The sequence below is a fragment of the Pyrgilauda ruficollis genome, unplaced genomic scaffold (assembly GCF_017590135.1).
Source record: "Pyrgilauda ruficollis isolate IOZ18807 unplaced genomic scaffold, ASM1759013v1 scaffold199, whole genome shotgun sequence".
In the NCBI taxonomy this organism is placed as follows: domain Eukaryota; kingdom Metazoa; phylum Chordata; class Aves; order Passeriformes; family Passeridae; genus Pyrgilauda; species Pyrgilauda ruficollis.
In genome coordinates this window covers 244,017-257,567 of record NW_024519095.1, presented here as the reverse complement: position 1 = coordinate 257,567, position 13,551 = coordinate 244,017, and the positions used below count along the sequence as shown (strand labels likewise).

The window sequence follows — 13,551 nt, the reverse complement described above, 5'->3', positions numbered from 1 at the left end:
ACTTTTTATTGATTTGGTGGGTATTAATTATTCTGACTCCTAAAATTCTTTCTATAGACCACCAAAAATTAGAATTTTTGGAAAATCAGAAAATGTGTCAAAATTTGGAATTTGGAAACTGGATTCATTGCTCTCGTGGCTAGCTAAACTAACCAAACACTGCTTAACTGCTTCTTGGTTTTTGTGTGTGAACTGCATGAACTGAATCAGGAATGCTGTATTTCTTAAACTTTTCTTAAACGCAGAAGTGTAAGACTGACTTTTATTAATGTTTTTACCTTCCAGCTTGACTGTGAGTACTAAGATGTTTCACAGGTACTGGTTATGTGTCTGTTCTGACAGAATGAATTAAAGGGAATTACTGCTAGGTCTCACCTCTTTTTTTTTCCCCTGAGAGAGAATTAACTGGCTCCACAGGTCTGTTCTGCCTGAATGAGAGACTTTCCATCTGTTGAAATTACCATAAATATTGTAGCTGATATGAGACAGCACCTGGGGCCTTGTAGTAGGTGACAGCCTTTTTCCACAGTACACTTATCAGCCAGCAGACAGGAGAACACAGGAGTTGCTTGGAGGTTTCAAGCAGTATGGGTCCTGCTTCAACAAACCTGGACACATGCTGCTTTCACAGCCTCATTTTTGAAGAGGTGATGCACGGGTCCCTCCCTGCTGTGTGCTCTGATGTGAAAGGTTGAGATAAGCAAATTGAAAATTCTGGCCCTTTAAGTTTACTGCTATTAATTTATTATGATAATAAAGAAGATTGTTACTGTAAAAAAATAATTAATGATTAATAGAGGATAGGGCTTTGATCTGCATTTGCATTTGCATCTAGTTATTCTTCAAGGATATTTACTTTCTCATTCCAACATTAAAAAGGCACATATAAAACCTAATTTCTTAAGTTTAATAACAGATGATTTTCTAGAATTATGTCTTCACAGAAGGTAGTGTACATCTGCTGTCTGGATGTAGGAGGTTGAGGCACTGTGTCACAGTCCCTGTTATACAACCTAGTTTAAGTCCATCATTTTAACTAAAATAGCTATATGGGTCTGCTGAGCTATTCTATATGCCTTTACTACAATTTCCATCCCATACAGTCATCTTCTTTTCTGCCTAATAGCTATAAAAAGCCCTAAGAACACTTCACCAGCAGTCCATCTGAAGGTAGAAAGAAAGCAGAGATGCAGAAGGGAAACATGATTTGCCTAAGGTTATACAAAATGTCACAGCACTGACTTTCCACATTTTACATCCACAAGTAGCATTTGGAAAAAACAGGCTTCTCTGCAGTAGAATATGCTCCTGTCCAGCATATTCTACTGCATTTTTCCAGCATTCCGTGCTGCATTTTTCCTGACTTAGGTAAGGGAGTGACTCGGAGACTCTGTCAAGTTCAGTTGTTTGAACATTACCCTTGTTCATTGTAGGCAATTTTAAGCAACAGCAACTACAGCTTGTCGGATAGTTGTGAGCCCTGAGAGTGCTTTGTTTTATTACTTCAGTAATTTTGTGTGTCTTGGTTTTATCTCATTGAGGGGATGGATCTTATTCCTTACTGGATGTTTTTAAAGGGCACCATCCATTGCATTCCTTTGATAGCTAAACTCAAAAGCATCGTGTGCACTTCTGAGGTAGCTTAAGAAGATTCCATCCATGGAAATCCCATCTTTCTTCTCTTTGTCAACACTTTCTATAGTTTGTGTAGCAGTAACTACTATGAACATTTTCATAAAGTTTCAGGAAAAAAACCTTGTGTCTCTTGAGTCTGCCCCCAAAAAAAAAATCACTTATGTCTCCTGAAGTACTCAGTGTTGTTGACTGTTACCGAAACCCTACAGAGGCAGGGAATTTTCTGTTTCTTCCAGAACCCACTCATGATAGCTACATTATTTGAGTTAGAAAGTAAAAAAAATTAAACTAAGATATTATACAAACTACATATTAAAATGCTCTTCTTCTTTGAAGTACATTTTCCATACTCATTCTTTTAAACTGTTTTTCCACACAGCTTTCTATTTTTGGCAGGGGATCCATGGTCTGTTTGTACAGAACCTTGTGCACAAAATCCTGGTAAGTGGTTAAGAGTTATTTGCACCATATTAGTGTTATTCCCAGAAACAGTTTGGACAATCAGTATTGTCTAGTGCACAGTGAGTTGTACTGGTACTCACAAATGGGGTCTTTGCTCCATTCTGTAATTGTTGTATAATCCTTGGTGAGCCAGCAGACCTCAGTTTTACCCTTTCTATACTGTTGTTCTCCTTCCCCATCTTGATGTATGTTAGTAAGCAAACTGTAGACTTACTGCTTCTGCAATGTGCAGCAAAAATTAGTGTCAGGTCTGCAATGGGCTTCTTATGCTTTGCTATGATTTACCAGACAAAGATATTTGAAATAATTGCACAGAATTTCATACCAGTTCACTTGCATTTAAAAGTAGTCATCCCTGTAAAAATAAATTCCAAGCTCTCAAAATTTTGTGGAAGGAGAAGCAGTCTATTAAACTGAACTATGACTAGAACTGTGCAAAATATCTGCAAATAACCCTTACAAAATTTCTCTAGCATTAATTTCTCACTAATATTATGTTAAAACTATGCTCTTTGTAAAGACTGGTTGTGAATCATTCTCATGGACGGGTTTTGTTAAGAAAAGATACCTCATTCTGACTGCATTATATTCAGTGAATATCTGAAACATGCAGGAAAAAAATTTGTGGGCCAGTTTTAAGGACTGGACTTTCAATTTCATCATCTTGCCATAACAGCTCAAAAAACATTAATGTATAGTGCTCTTATTGCTGGTGCAATTTTCTCTGGCTTTGACTATTTCATGATGAGTTGAATTGCTATCATATTCACATATATTTGTTTTATATATCTTTTAGGTACAATGTATGTTTTAAAATAATTGTGTAAAGCAATTTTCATGTAAAATGCTTCAAGCTGTAACGAAATGAGAAAGCATAAAATATTTTTTCTCTTATAACTACTGTAAATTCAAAACAGAAACAGAGCAAAATTGTCAACTTTCTGTTTGTACAGGAATTCATATTTAAGACTTGGCCATAATACAATTCAAATGGGAATTTATTTATTTGGTTATTTACATTTCCTCTCATATACTATGTTTTAATTTTTCCTTTGACTTCATATGAGATCCCAATTGGGAATGCTGACATAGGAGTTCTCTCATTTTAAAGATTGTAGACAAGAAAACCCAACACTGAGTATGGAGTTGAATTTGTGTCTAGACCACAAAAATAAATAATATAGACATGCATGTAATCATATTTTCCTATAAATATGAAAGGATGGTGAATGGTATGCAAATGACCTCTATTTTCTCCCAAGCAGACATTAGTACCTGCCTGGTAAAACACACGTCAGAAGATAGAATCTCATGGAGAAAGCTGCACACCTGCTTGAACCACAGGCAATGGGGTAAGTCATAATGCAAATGTGACTGAAAAACCTCTGAATGTGATCCTGTGTTGCTTCTTTCATGAAATACAAAAACCAGGGGTAAAGAAATGTGATTGCATTGACTTCAACTTGCATAGTTTATTTTCCTGAGGTCTGTGAATAACCATCAGAACTGTTTACCTGAAGAGTAAACAGAAGTCTTCAGATTCTCAATTTATCTTTCTTTTCTATAACAGTGCAATAACTATTAACTGGATTTTATTGTTCTAACTTCTTTGACATTCACAAAGTTGGCAAGGGAAAGTAACCATTCCCAGCCTATTCCTAATAACACCGAGACCATAATTTATGGTTTTGCCACAGTTACATCCATCACACTTGCGTAAATACAAAAGGAAAACCAGCAGTACCCAGGAAATCCAGTATTTTTAGGAGACACTGTTGCTCCTGCAAACAGCAAAATATTTATTCAAATAAGTGACAACTGAAAGAAACAAGTGTGATATCAGGATGAAGACCTGGAGGAGTCCCTTTGAGATTAGTTAAGAGGCATCCACTTTGTTTGCCAAACGAAATACAGGAAATAAGAGATTTGCCTTCCATATACTGAGTGGTCTGAGGACTAACTTGAGAAGTATAAGACTTCTATCCACTGAATTATCCTATAACATAAAAAAAGAATTGAAGGATGCATAAAATGGCACCGCAGTACACCTGCAAAGGTTATATTTAATTATATTTTGATATTCACTAATTCCTGCATGTTCATTTTTGTATGAGAGCTCTGCAGCAAATATGTAAGAACATCCTTCTTACAAAAACAATTTGTATGCTAAGTGAGGTATTGTTCAGTGTAGAAAAGAGCTTTTCTCCACAATTTTTAGAATAATTTGAAAAAATATTTTATTCCAATGAGAAATGGTATAGTCCTGCTGTACTGAATGATTCTTAAAAAGAAATTAAATCTGCCATTTGTAATTGCATTGAGTTTTCTCTGATTGCTCCCTACCCAGCTGAAGAAGTTTAAAATGTTGTTATTCACCTTGAAAATTACTGTCTCTACTTCAAAGGGATCTCTAAGTATAATCCACTTAATATAAATAACCACCTAATATTACAAGGCACATGGATGATAGCAGGGCAAATCTTACCGATAGAGAAGATTTCTCTTTGCCAAATGCTTTTCTAGAATAAAGAAAATTATTGTTATGAAAAAAAAAAAGGATAAAGAGCATTAAAAGGAAAGAAAAACACATGAAAAGAAGGGTATTGTTTGAATCCAGAGAATGAAGACTCTTTTCAGAATAGGATTACTTGGAAACTAATTTTTCTGATATTTCACAAAATCTCTTCTGAGAGCTGGTGACACAGCAAATGAGATTGTTTCATCAAAAGTCCAGTTCCTTGTGACGCTTGTGACTCTCTAAGATGGATTTGCTGATCGTGCCTGAGTGAAGTTTTTCTACTTAGATTATTGAAAATCATTCCAATTCTTGTATAGGATTTACCTATTCCTGATTTACCTTGAGCTCTCTCAGAGAACCACTATTATTGCAGTTATCAGGAACTGAGAATTGATCAGATAAATTTTCCTGAAATAATTAATCCTGCAAAATTGAGCAGCAGTGCCAGCTGACACTGACGAGGGGTAAATATCTTTCCTTTACTACTTTTAATGGTTCTTCTCTCAGTGTCCTCCCAATCCACAGAGTTCTGCAGGTGAAAGGGACAAGAAGATGGGAGAATGTATGACATGTAACAAAACTATATAGTGGTTGGGAATAAAACCTAATTTTTTTTTCTATTTCTCCTACAAAACTTATACTCCCTAGTTTCAGTGTTCATTTAACTTTCAGTATCCATATAGTGTGTGTGCACAGAAACAAACTTCACTTTTTTTTCTTGAAATATGAGAAGGCAAACGATTTTGTAATTATGAATACCCTAGTTTTCTGCTGTTGAATTAACAGCTTATACACTTCCTTTGGTTTCTGCGAACATGTGAGTCTCTGCTCATTTGCATTTTTAAGAGATCTTAATATTAACATATTTGACAATCAATTAAATAGACAACAACTTATCTGGATTCTCTGTCAATCAATGCAGTGCGTTTGTGTTTTTGATACGAGGACTGCACAGTAGATGATTTTAATTAAGTTCTCCAAGCTGAATTGTCGATAGAATAAAATTCATACCTTCTTTTCTTCAGATAATTGAAAGAATAAATACATCACAGGTACATCCTAAACATTCATAACAAATCTGAAAGTCCTCCACAAAACTTGGGTGGAATGCCAAGACATACATGACCATAAGAAATTAAATATTATATCACAAGTTAGAGGAACAACTTGGTAAAGAGCATTCAAAGCTTTTTAGAGCTGCTGACCAGAAGACAACAAAACAGAACTGATGGGATTAAGTTTCTTTCAAACTTTCCATTCAATCCCATCCATATATTCCCTATGGACATGGACACATTGGAGTAGGTCCAGAGGAAGCAATGAAAATGATCAGACGACTGAAATACCTCTCTCATGAGAACAGGTTGAGAGCACTGGAATTGCTCAGCCTGGAGAAGAGAAGGTTCCAGGGACACCTTAAGACACCTTCCAGTACCTGAAGGGCCTCTAAGAGGGCTTGTAGTGATAGGAGAGAAGATGGTTTAAACTAAAAGAAGGTGGGTTTAGACTAGGTATCAGGAATAAAGTCTTTACTGTAAGTGTGATGGAGCGCTGGCACAGGTTGCCCAGAGAAGTTGTGGATGACCCATCTTGGTAGTGTCAGAGAAGAGGTTGGATGGGGCTCTGAGCAATCTGCTCTAGTGGAAGGTGTCCCTGTTCATGGCAGGAGGATTGCAACAGATTTTTAAGGTCCCTTCTAACTCAAACAATTCTATTATAGGATTCCATTTTTTCTAATCTATTGCTGGAAAGCTAGCAGGCAGATGTTTTGCATATCTGTGGTTACAGGCGTGTGTTATTGCCCACAGTCAACAGTTTCAACTTTCTTGGGTTTTGGCACTGTGTTTTTGAGATATGTTATCTTTGATAACAATAGGACGCTGTGGAGGAAATATCTGTTCAGAAAGTAAAAGAAGAGAGTGGAAAACAGAGACAGCTTCATAGCAGCTGCATATAGTAGCTTGTACTGTTAGTTTGTCTATGAATTTGGAAAGCCATCTTTCATTTTCTCTCTATATTAATTCAAATCTCTTGTTACGTTGCCTCTAAAGCAGCAATAGCAATGCTATGTATTTCTGCAGGCTATAACACTTCTAGGACATATAATGTTCACTTTTTAGATTTTGGTGTGTGCATTTTTATAAAATTATTCAAAAGAGGGTGTGTGGGGGTATATTTTGTTTTGTTTTGCTTCAGTTTACCTGTGACTAAACTGGATACAATTAGTGGCAGGACCAGCATCTGCAGCATTCTCATGAGTAGTTCTCCTGGAAACGAAAAGTACTTCACTTCCCGATAGCTCATCTTATATGATCGAAGAGAAAATCCCAGGATTACACCTGAATGGAGGGAAAAGAAGTATCATTACTCAGTCTTTTAAAGAAGCAGTAGCATCTGAACATGAACATGAACTTACTGGACATATCTAATTGTAACCTGTGGTTTTTACTACACTGATTTACTTTCTCTGGTATCATCTACTACTACGAGTAGCCCTCCTGAAAATGTTAAGATATTGCCATTTAGGAATGGTGTTCCCACTTTAGTGTTCCCAGTGAAACACGGCTTGCTCAGTCCCCTGCTCCCCTGCTCCCTCCCACCATGGTGGGATAGAGAGGAGAACAAGAGGCATAAAATACAGACATGTATTGAAGTAAAAGCAGTTTACTGAAGATAGCAACAAATAAGAAAAAGAACAGTAATAATTTTAATGATGAAGTGTAGAAGAGGTGAATGATTAACAGACAAGTGCTCACCATGCAGAATTCCCCAGCATGCTCCAAGAACCAGAAGGGACCCCTTCCCCTGACCCCAAAAATGACAACAGGTTGTATAGAACAATCTCTGGGTCCTGGCCTAGCCCCCTCCTGGCTACTGCAAAAATTAACCCTCTCCTGGCCAGAATCAGCACAGTTATTTATAAGGATTTTTGTGCTGCTATTTTTAAAAATCTGGATTACTGTAAAAGGTATATCTTGAGTGCTAATGAAAAGAAACAATCCCTGCTACTGCAGCCAAGTGTCTTGAATTCTGAGTGTAATCCTGTATGCAATGCATATACAGACTAGCTACCAGTCTTCGGAAGTCTTGTCCATGCCTGTTTAATCTGTGCATCCTGGTCCTGCAGATGTGCTTCAGATTGAAGGAGATAACCAGGACAGACTATTTGAGAATCCCTTTGTGGTTTAGTCTTTTCACAGTCAAAAAGAAGCAGGAGGTAAGCATCTTTACATATGCCTACCTTCAGGAATACTGACACTTGCAAAGAAGCAGATAATCAGGGTTGAAAGGTCTTACTGGATGATTAAGTGGTGGTTTTCAATGCCTGAGGGACAGGGCAAGGGAATGCCTGGATCCATTTATCTTGCTGGGAACAGATAAATGCTGCTTGAGATACATTTACAAATGGAAGCCATAGGTGGGCTCACGTGTGGAAACCTAAACTTCCCAGACACAGCTTTGAAGATTTTGTCTTGTATTTGCCACCAACTGCTTTGTTGGCATATTTATTTAGTTACTTGGTTAGCTGACATGACCAGTTGGAATTTGCAATTGTTAAATGCCTATCTGATGTAGGACTTCTATACTCATGGCTTAATCTGGAACACATGAACCATACACATGGTGAAACTCAGCTATCTCTCCTTTCCATTCAAGACTCCATGTTCTTCACCACTGTCTAGTCCTGGCATTTGGGTAAACTGTGTGTAGAAAGCTGGATCAGACAATGGATCCTGCTGCAAACCACAGTGAGTTTTCAGCAAAATAATTTATTTTACTGGGTTAATTTTCAGCCAGGTCAATACCCTGATGCAATTATTTTGTATGGCTACACAGGTGTTGGTGCCTTCCCTGGTAGATATGTGCGTCAGAGAAGAGTGTGATTGCTCTTTTTGAAAGATAGGCAGACTCAGTTTCATAAAATGTTTTATGAAACTGCTCCTCAGTGATGTTAGGCAGCAGAGCATTCCAGCTCCATTCTAGATCATGTTAGAACTTGAGTACATCCTGAAAATGCTGTAACATTGAACAATTTTGACAACTGCTAGTTCCAATTCTTAGTCTTTGTGGTTTTGCTTTTATTTAAAGATTGATTTTTGATTGGTACTTGCATAGAGCAGATAATATCTCCATGCCAAATTTTGCTAGCTAAAATATGCTGTCATGCCTCCTACACCAGATTATTGACATCTGTTGGTGAAAGAAGACATCTGTAACTCTCAATTTAGTGACCTCTGTTGGATCATGATTTAGGGACTTCAGCAGGTTGGTTAACCTAGAGAAGTCCAGGAATGTCTTGCGTAGAGTAGCAACTAGGACTGTGTTCTACAGATTAGTGTTAAGGATAGAGAGAAAAGTAATTAGAGTGCAAATGACACCAAGCATGGAGTTTGTGTTATGGAAAAGAGTGGCAGGACTAAAAGCATTTTTTTTAGTCTCATTCATGTTCTGTGGTCTCAGGTAGCTAAATTGCATTTTGTACAAATTTTAATTTTTTTGGGTAAAATTACATAAAAACATGCATAGAAGAAGGGCCTCTGAATAATTATTGTTTAAAAGACCTGCCTATGAGTTCCCTTCTTTTCAACAAAGTTTTAAATTCTGCTGCTGAGTTACTCATTATATTCTTCTTATACAAGAAACACATTTCTCAGATATAAAGAATCTATCTGGACTTTTGTTTCTGCACTTAATGAGCACTACATTTTGACAACTGGGTAACAAGCAAATAGAGCTAGACCAGTTTCTTACTTAGGCCACAGTTCAGCAATTAGTTCCACATGAATTAATCCCTGCACTAGTACAAAGCCTCACTGAGGCTGGTAAGGCTTTCTGAGGATGCTATAAGAACTAGTCCTTATGCTATGCTATAAGGGCTTGATTATCTGTTCCACTACCATCCAAACAGTACAAAGTGGCCTAAGATGACTGAATGAATATTCTTGGTAGTGAGAGTGAGTTTCTAAAGTTCTACGTAAACCTGTTGAGCCAAAAATTACTGGCTGTTTTTTGTCCTAACGTGCTCTGTGCATAATTACAGGGTTTCCCAGCACTGCAGTTTGGAGAAAGAATTTCTGCAATGTGAAAAGAAATGTGCCCGGTAGTGTATTATGATGGAATGGGTCAACACACAACAGCTACTAATTCTTCAGCCTTAGTCTTACCACGGCTATTGATCTGTATGCAGTCATGCCCAAGACATGAGAACCTTTCTCTGACTCAGTTTCCCTGTTTGAAATATAGGTACAGTAGTAGTTGTTTCTCAGATATTTCTGAAAACTGATTGTGTTCACACAGAAAAAGAAGAAATTTAGAAAAATTATTTCCTCCTTGTAGGGTTTGATAATGAATGCAGGACAGCACGATTTTACCAATCCCTCTTGATTTTAGATTATTATTATATTATTTAAATTAAGATTGAACTTTATTTTCTGTTCCAAGTTTGAATAACTAAATAGTAGGTATAATATCTTATCTCACAAAGTTTAATTAACAAAATTCTTGAAACAGAAAACTCAAATTTGGCAATTATCTTTGTCTCCTTTGAATTAGCTTCTTCGAATCAACATTCACAGGCTTGAAATGGTGAGACAGCAGCATACAATGATGATGAAAAAGTAGGCACAATGGCAAAGCATCAAAATAAAGTCCTGAATCAAGACCTGGTAGAAGATACTAAATCTTTGGAAGGGGTGCAGTATTCCAACAACCATCCACTACTTTGTGTGTGGCAGGAGTTTTAGTGCTTCACAACCAAGTCACTGGAACTGGCCTTTCTCAGTAAAAGTTTCAAGTTTCAGGTTAATTCTGAAAATTGTAATGAGACAAAGCCTTGTGTGAAACAAGCTCCCACAACCTGTTATGCAGGTTTCTGTGTACTCTTTGTAACAGAAAAGATCAACTAATCAACACTATCAGAGCCTGACTTCTCAAATGGTTAGTACTGTGCCATTTCTGCATTGCAGGAAAGAGTAGTTTTATCAACAGAATTTGGGCTTTTTCTGGACAAAAATCAGTGGTGCCTGTTTAAGTTAACACGTAAGTTAACAAGAATTCTATACATATGTTTAGTGTAGAGCAAAACCATATTGTTAAATAATTGATATGGTTTATAATGAAAAAGCAAATTAGCTTAGAGTTATAAAAGGATTTTTGAGGTGTTCTTGTCAGTGATATAGTTAACTTTATGGAAACATTTATTTGTAGAGAATCCTGATGTATGAATATGTATGAATACAATATGTATGAATACAGTGAAGAGAGGATTTAAAAATCGCAAGGAGCAGAAGATGGAAATAATCTGGCAGTTAGGATGGAAATGGCAAAATAGTAGTTATGGTTTGGAATTCTTTATTCCAAAAATAGGAATATATTGATGAATGGCCTATGGTCTTCACTTCTAGCTGCTGGGTGCCAGAAAGGAAACAATAAATTCTTCATGTCAGACTTTAAAAACTATGGATATAGTTGTACTGGTAAAAAAGCTACACAACCTTCTATATAAAATATTTTAAACAGATTAACATCAAAGTGTGATGAAGTAAGCAATAAAATCAGGGTCTAAGTTATTGAAATGAATTCTTATGAGCTTCTGGTCTCAATCTTATTTCAGAGTCACACAAGAATTAAGACCATACAGTTATCTCAAACTTATATTTTTTTTACAATGCCCATGCTGTCTACTGCATTTTCAAGCAAGAAGTGCAGAATTCTGACAGTTGATTCTGGTCAATTCTCAATTGGCCAAACATCACTTAAACACATTTCAAGAAAAACTTACTATTTGTTATATCAATAATGGTGCAAGAGCTGCTTTGTTTTTATCAGCGCTTGCCAGTTCAATCAGAACGTACCACTAGGAGTTATATACACTTCTGCGTTTTACTGCAAATTTCTGAGCACTGTTAAATGAGGTCCATATCAATGTCCTTTCCCTTAATATATGTGGTACAGAATTGCTTCTTCTTTTCCAGCAGGAAATAGAAAACTTCAAGAATAACTGGGAAAAACAAAAAAACCCTTACGCTGAACAGAATGCTGTTCTAAACAGCTGTTAATAGTTCAGTTCCAGAAAACCTTGTAACCAGCAAGCAAATAACATTTTGTTCTATAATAGCAATTGGGCAAGAGCCATGAAGGGAATCAGGCTTCTACCAGTTTAATGGGACATTGTATATTTTTGTTAGCTCCACAGCCATTTCATTCCTACATTCCTGCAGAGCTCTGGAATGACTGCTTTTGTTCTTTGGGTCATTTGTTATTGCTTAATTTACCATTGTTCTGACACCTTTTCTTCTAACAGCCAGTTTCAGATAAGTCCACAACTGTATTTACTTGAGACAAACAGGTAAATTACTTCTATAGTGATAAGAAATACTTCAAGTTACCGGCAAAATCTCTTAATTTCTTTCCTTGCTTGCCATAAGAATCACCCAATTTGCTGAGCGTGACTTTGTTTCAGAATTTTATTTTGAATCTTCACCCCTTAGTACACCTGGTGTATCACCTGCACCCTTTCCTTGCTTCCTGGTTTTCCTTATGTAGGTAGGAATGCGTGTTCCCTTTGAAACCATTTTATTGAACATAAATGCCAGGTTATAACTACGTGATGACACTTCAGCAGAGAGTTTAAGGGCCTGTGCTCCAAGTTGCCAGTTAGAATCTATATTAAAGAATATTTTTTGATTTGGACAGAAGCAGCTACCTCTCCTTTGCCTGAGACATACTGTGAGAGTAGTCATGGGAGAAATAGTGTGGAAGAGCTAGATATCGCAGACATGACTGGGATACAAAAAAGATCCGGGATCTGCAAAAGGGGACATGTCAGACAAAAGCAGGTTTATAGCAAAGTAAGAGTTATGGCAATGTCAGAGAGTTGTCCACTGCATCAGAAGAGAAGTCAGTGTGCTACCTTTGCTCAGGGGCCACAGGAGCACCACGGAGCTCACAGGGGAGTGCAGGGGAGACACAGAGTCACAGTCCTACAGTCACAGTGCCTCAGGAACACCTGCCCCTGAACCTGACACTGAAGGTTTGCTTTATCCTCTAAGAGAGATTATTTTCCCCAAAAAACCCACGCCAGGCTTCTAACACCAGTATTCAGTTACAATTTGCAAAGATGCAGAGGTGTTTTATGGTAAAAGTGTATTGTGGGCATTTAGAGCTAGATTAACAGGTACAGAGGCACTTAATTTCCAGCTCAGATAGTCAAATACTCTGCCTGACATCTGCCCAGCTCTGGAGGTCCCTGAATTTCTGAAACATCTTTATATCTATAGCTATAAAGCACTTGCATGCTGGTTTACTTGCAGACACAGCATCTCCTCTTTGGATTTTGTGGACAGAAAGCATAGAAGTGGAAAGAGGACTCTGAAGCTGTGAGAACTGATGTAACAAAGCAATGAGCAAAAGCACCATTTGAACAGATGCTGCCTAAACTGGACACCAAATCTGAGGACATAACAGCTTCTGAGTGCTGTTAAAAAGGCTTTTTAGAAACCATTGAAATTTGTCCTTTGCTATTTCTTTGCTCTAGTGTTAGACTCATACACTTTTTCCCTTTTGTCTCTAGTTGTTTGGCTCATTTGCCTGTCTTCCCCAATTAGGAGGCAATTTTGTTCCTTTGAGAACATGTCCAAAAAATTGTTCTCATTTTATCCAACTTCAACTTCTCTGTTTGCCTTTAACTGTTTTTAATTTTTTTTCACTTGTTTTCCTTGAACTGTTTCTGTGTTTACCTCTTGTTTGTAATTGATTTCTCACCTTTTTTTTTTTTTTTTAAATTTTTTAAGATTTTTGTTTCCAGACAGGCAATTGCAGGGCATTAGTAGCAGATTTGGAATGAAAAGTTTTCACTGCTGGCACTGAAGCAGACTGTTCTTAATGGAAAAGGGACATTATTCATGATTTCATCCTCAGACAAGAGAGTTCATTGA

General features: G+C 37.0%; 1 protein-coding gene across 4 annotated transcripts in view; it reads right to left on the bottom strand.

Annotated features, from left to right (window-relative positions):
• The window catches only part of SLC1A3 (solute carrier family 1 member 3), a 60,845-nt gene that overhangs the window by 37,165 nt on the left and 10,129 nt on the right, over window positions 1-13,551 (bottom strand). For 3 of the 4 annotated variants that reach the window (XM_041466105.1, XM_041466106.1, XM_041466108.1), the window contains exon 2: window positions 6,817-6,954. The exons of the other annotated variant lie outside the window; for it this stretch is intronic. In XM_041466105.1, coding sequence (XP_041322039.1) covers window positions 6,817-6,954 — 138 coding nt within the window. The remainder of the gene's footprint in view (window positions 1-6,816; window positions 6,955-13,551) is intronic. 4 annotated transcript variants of the gene reach the window in all.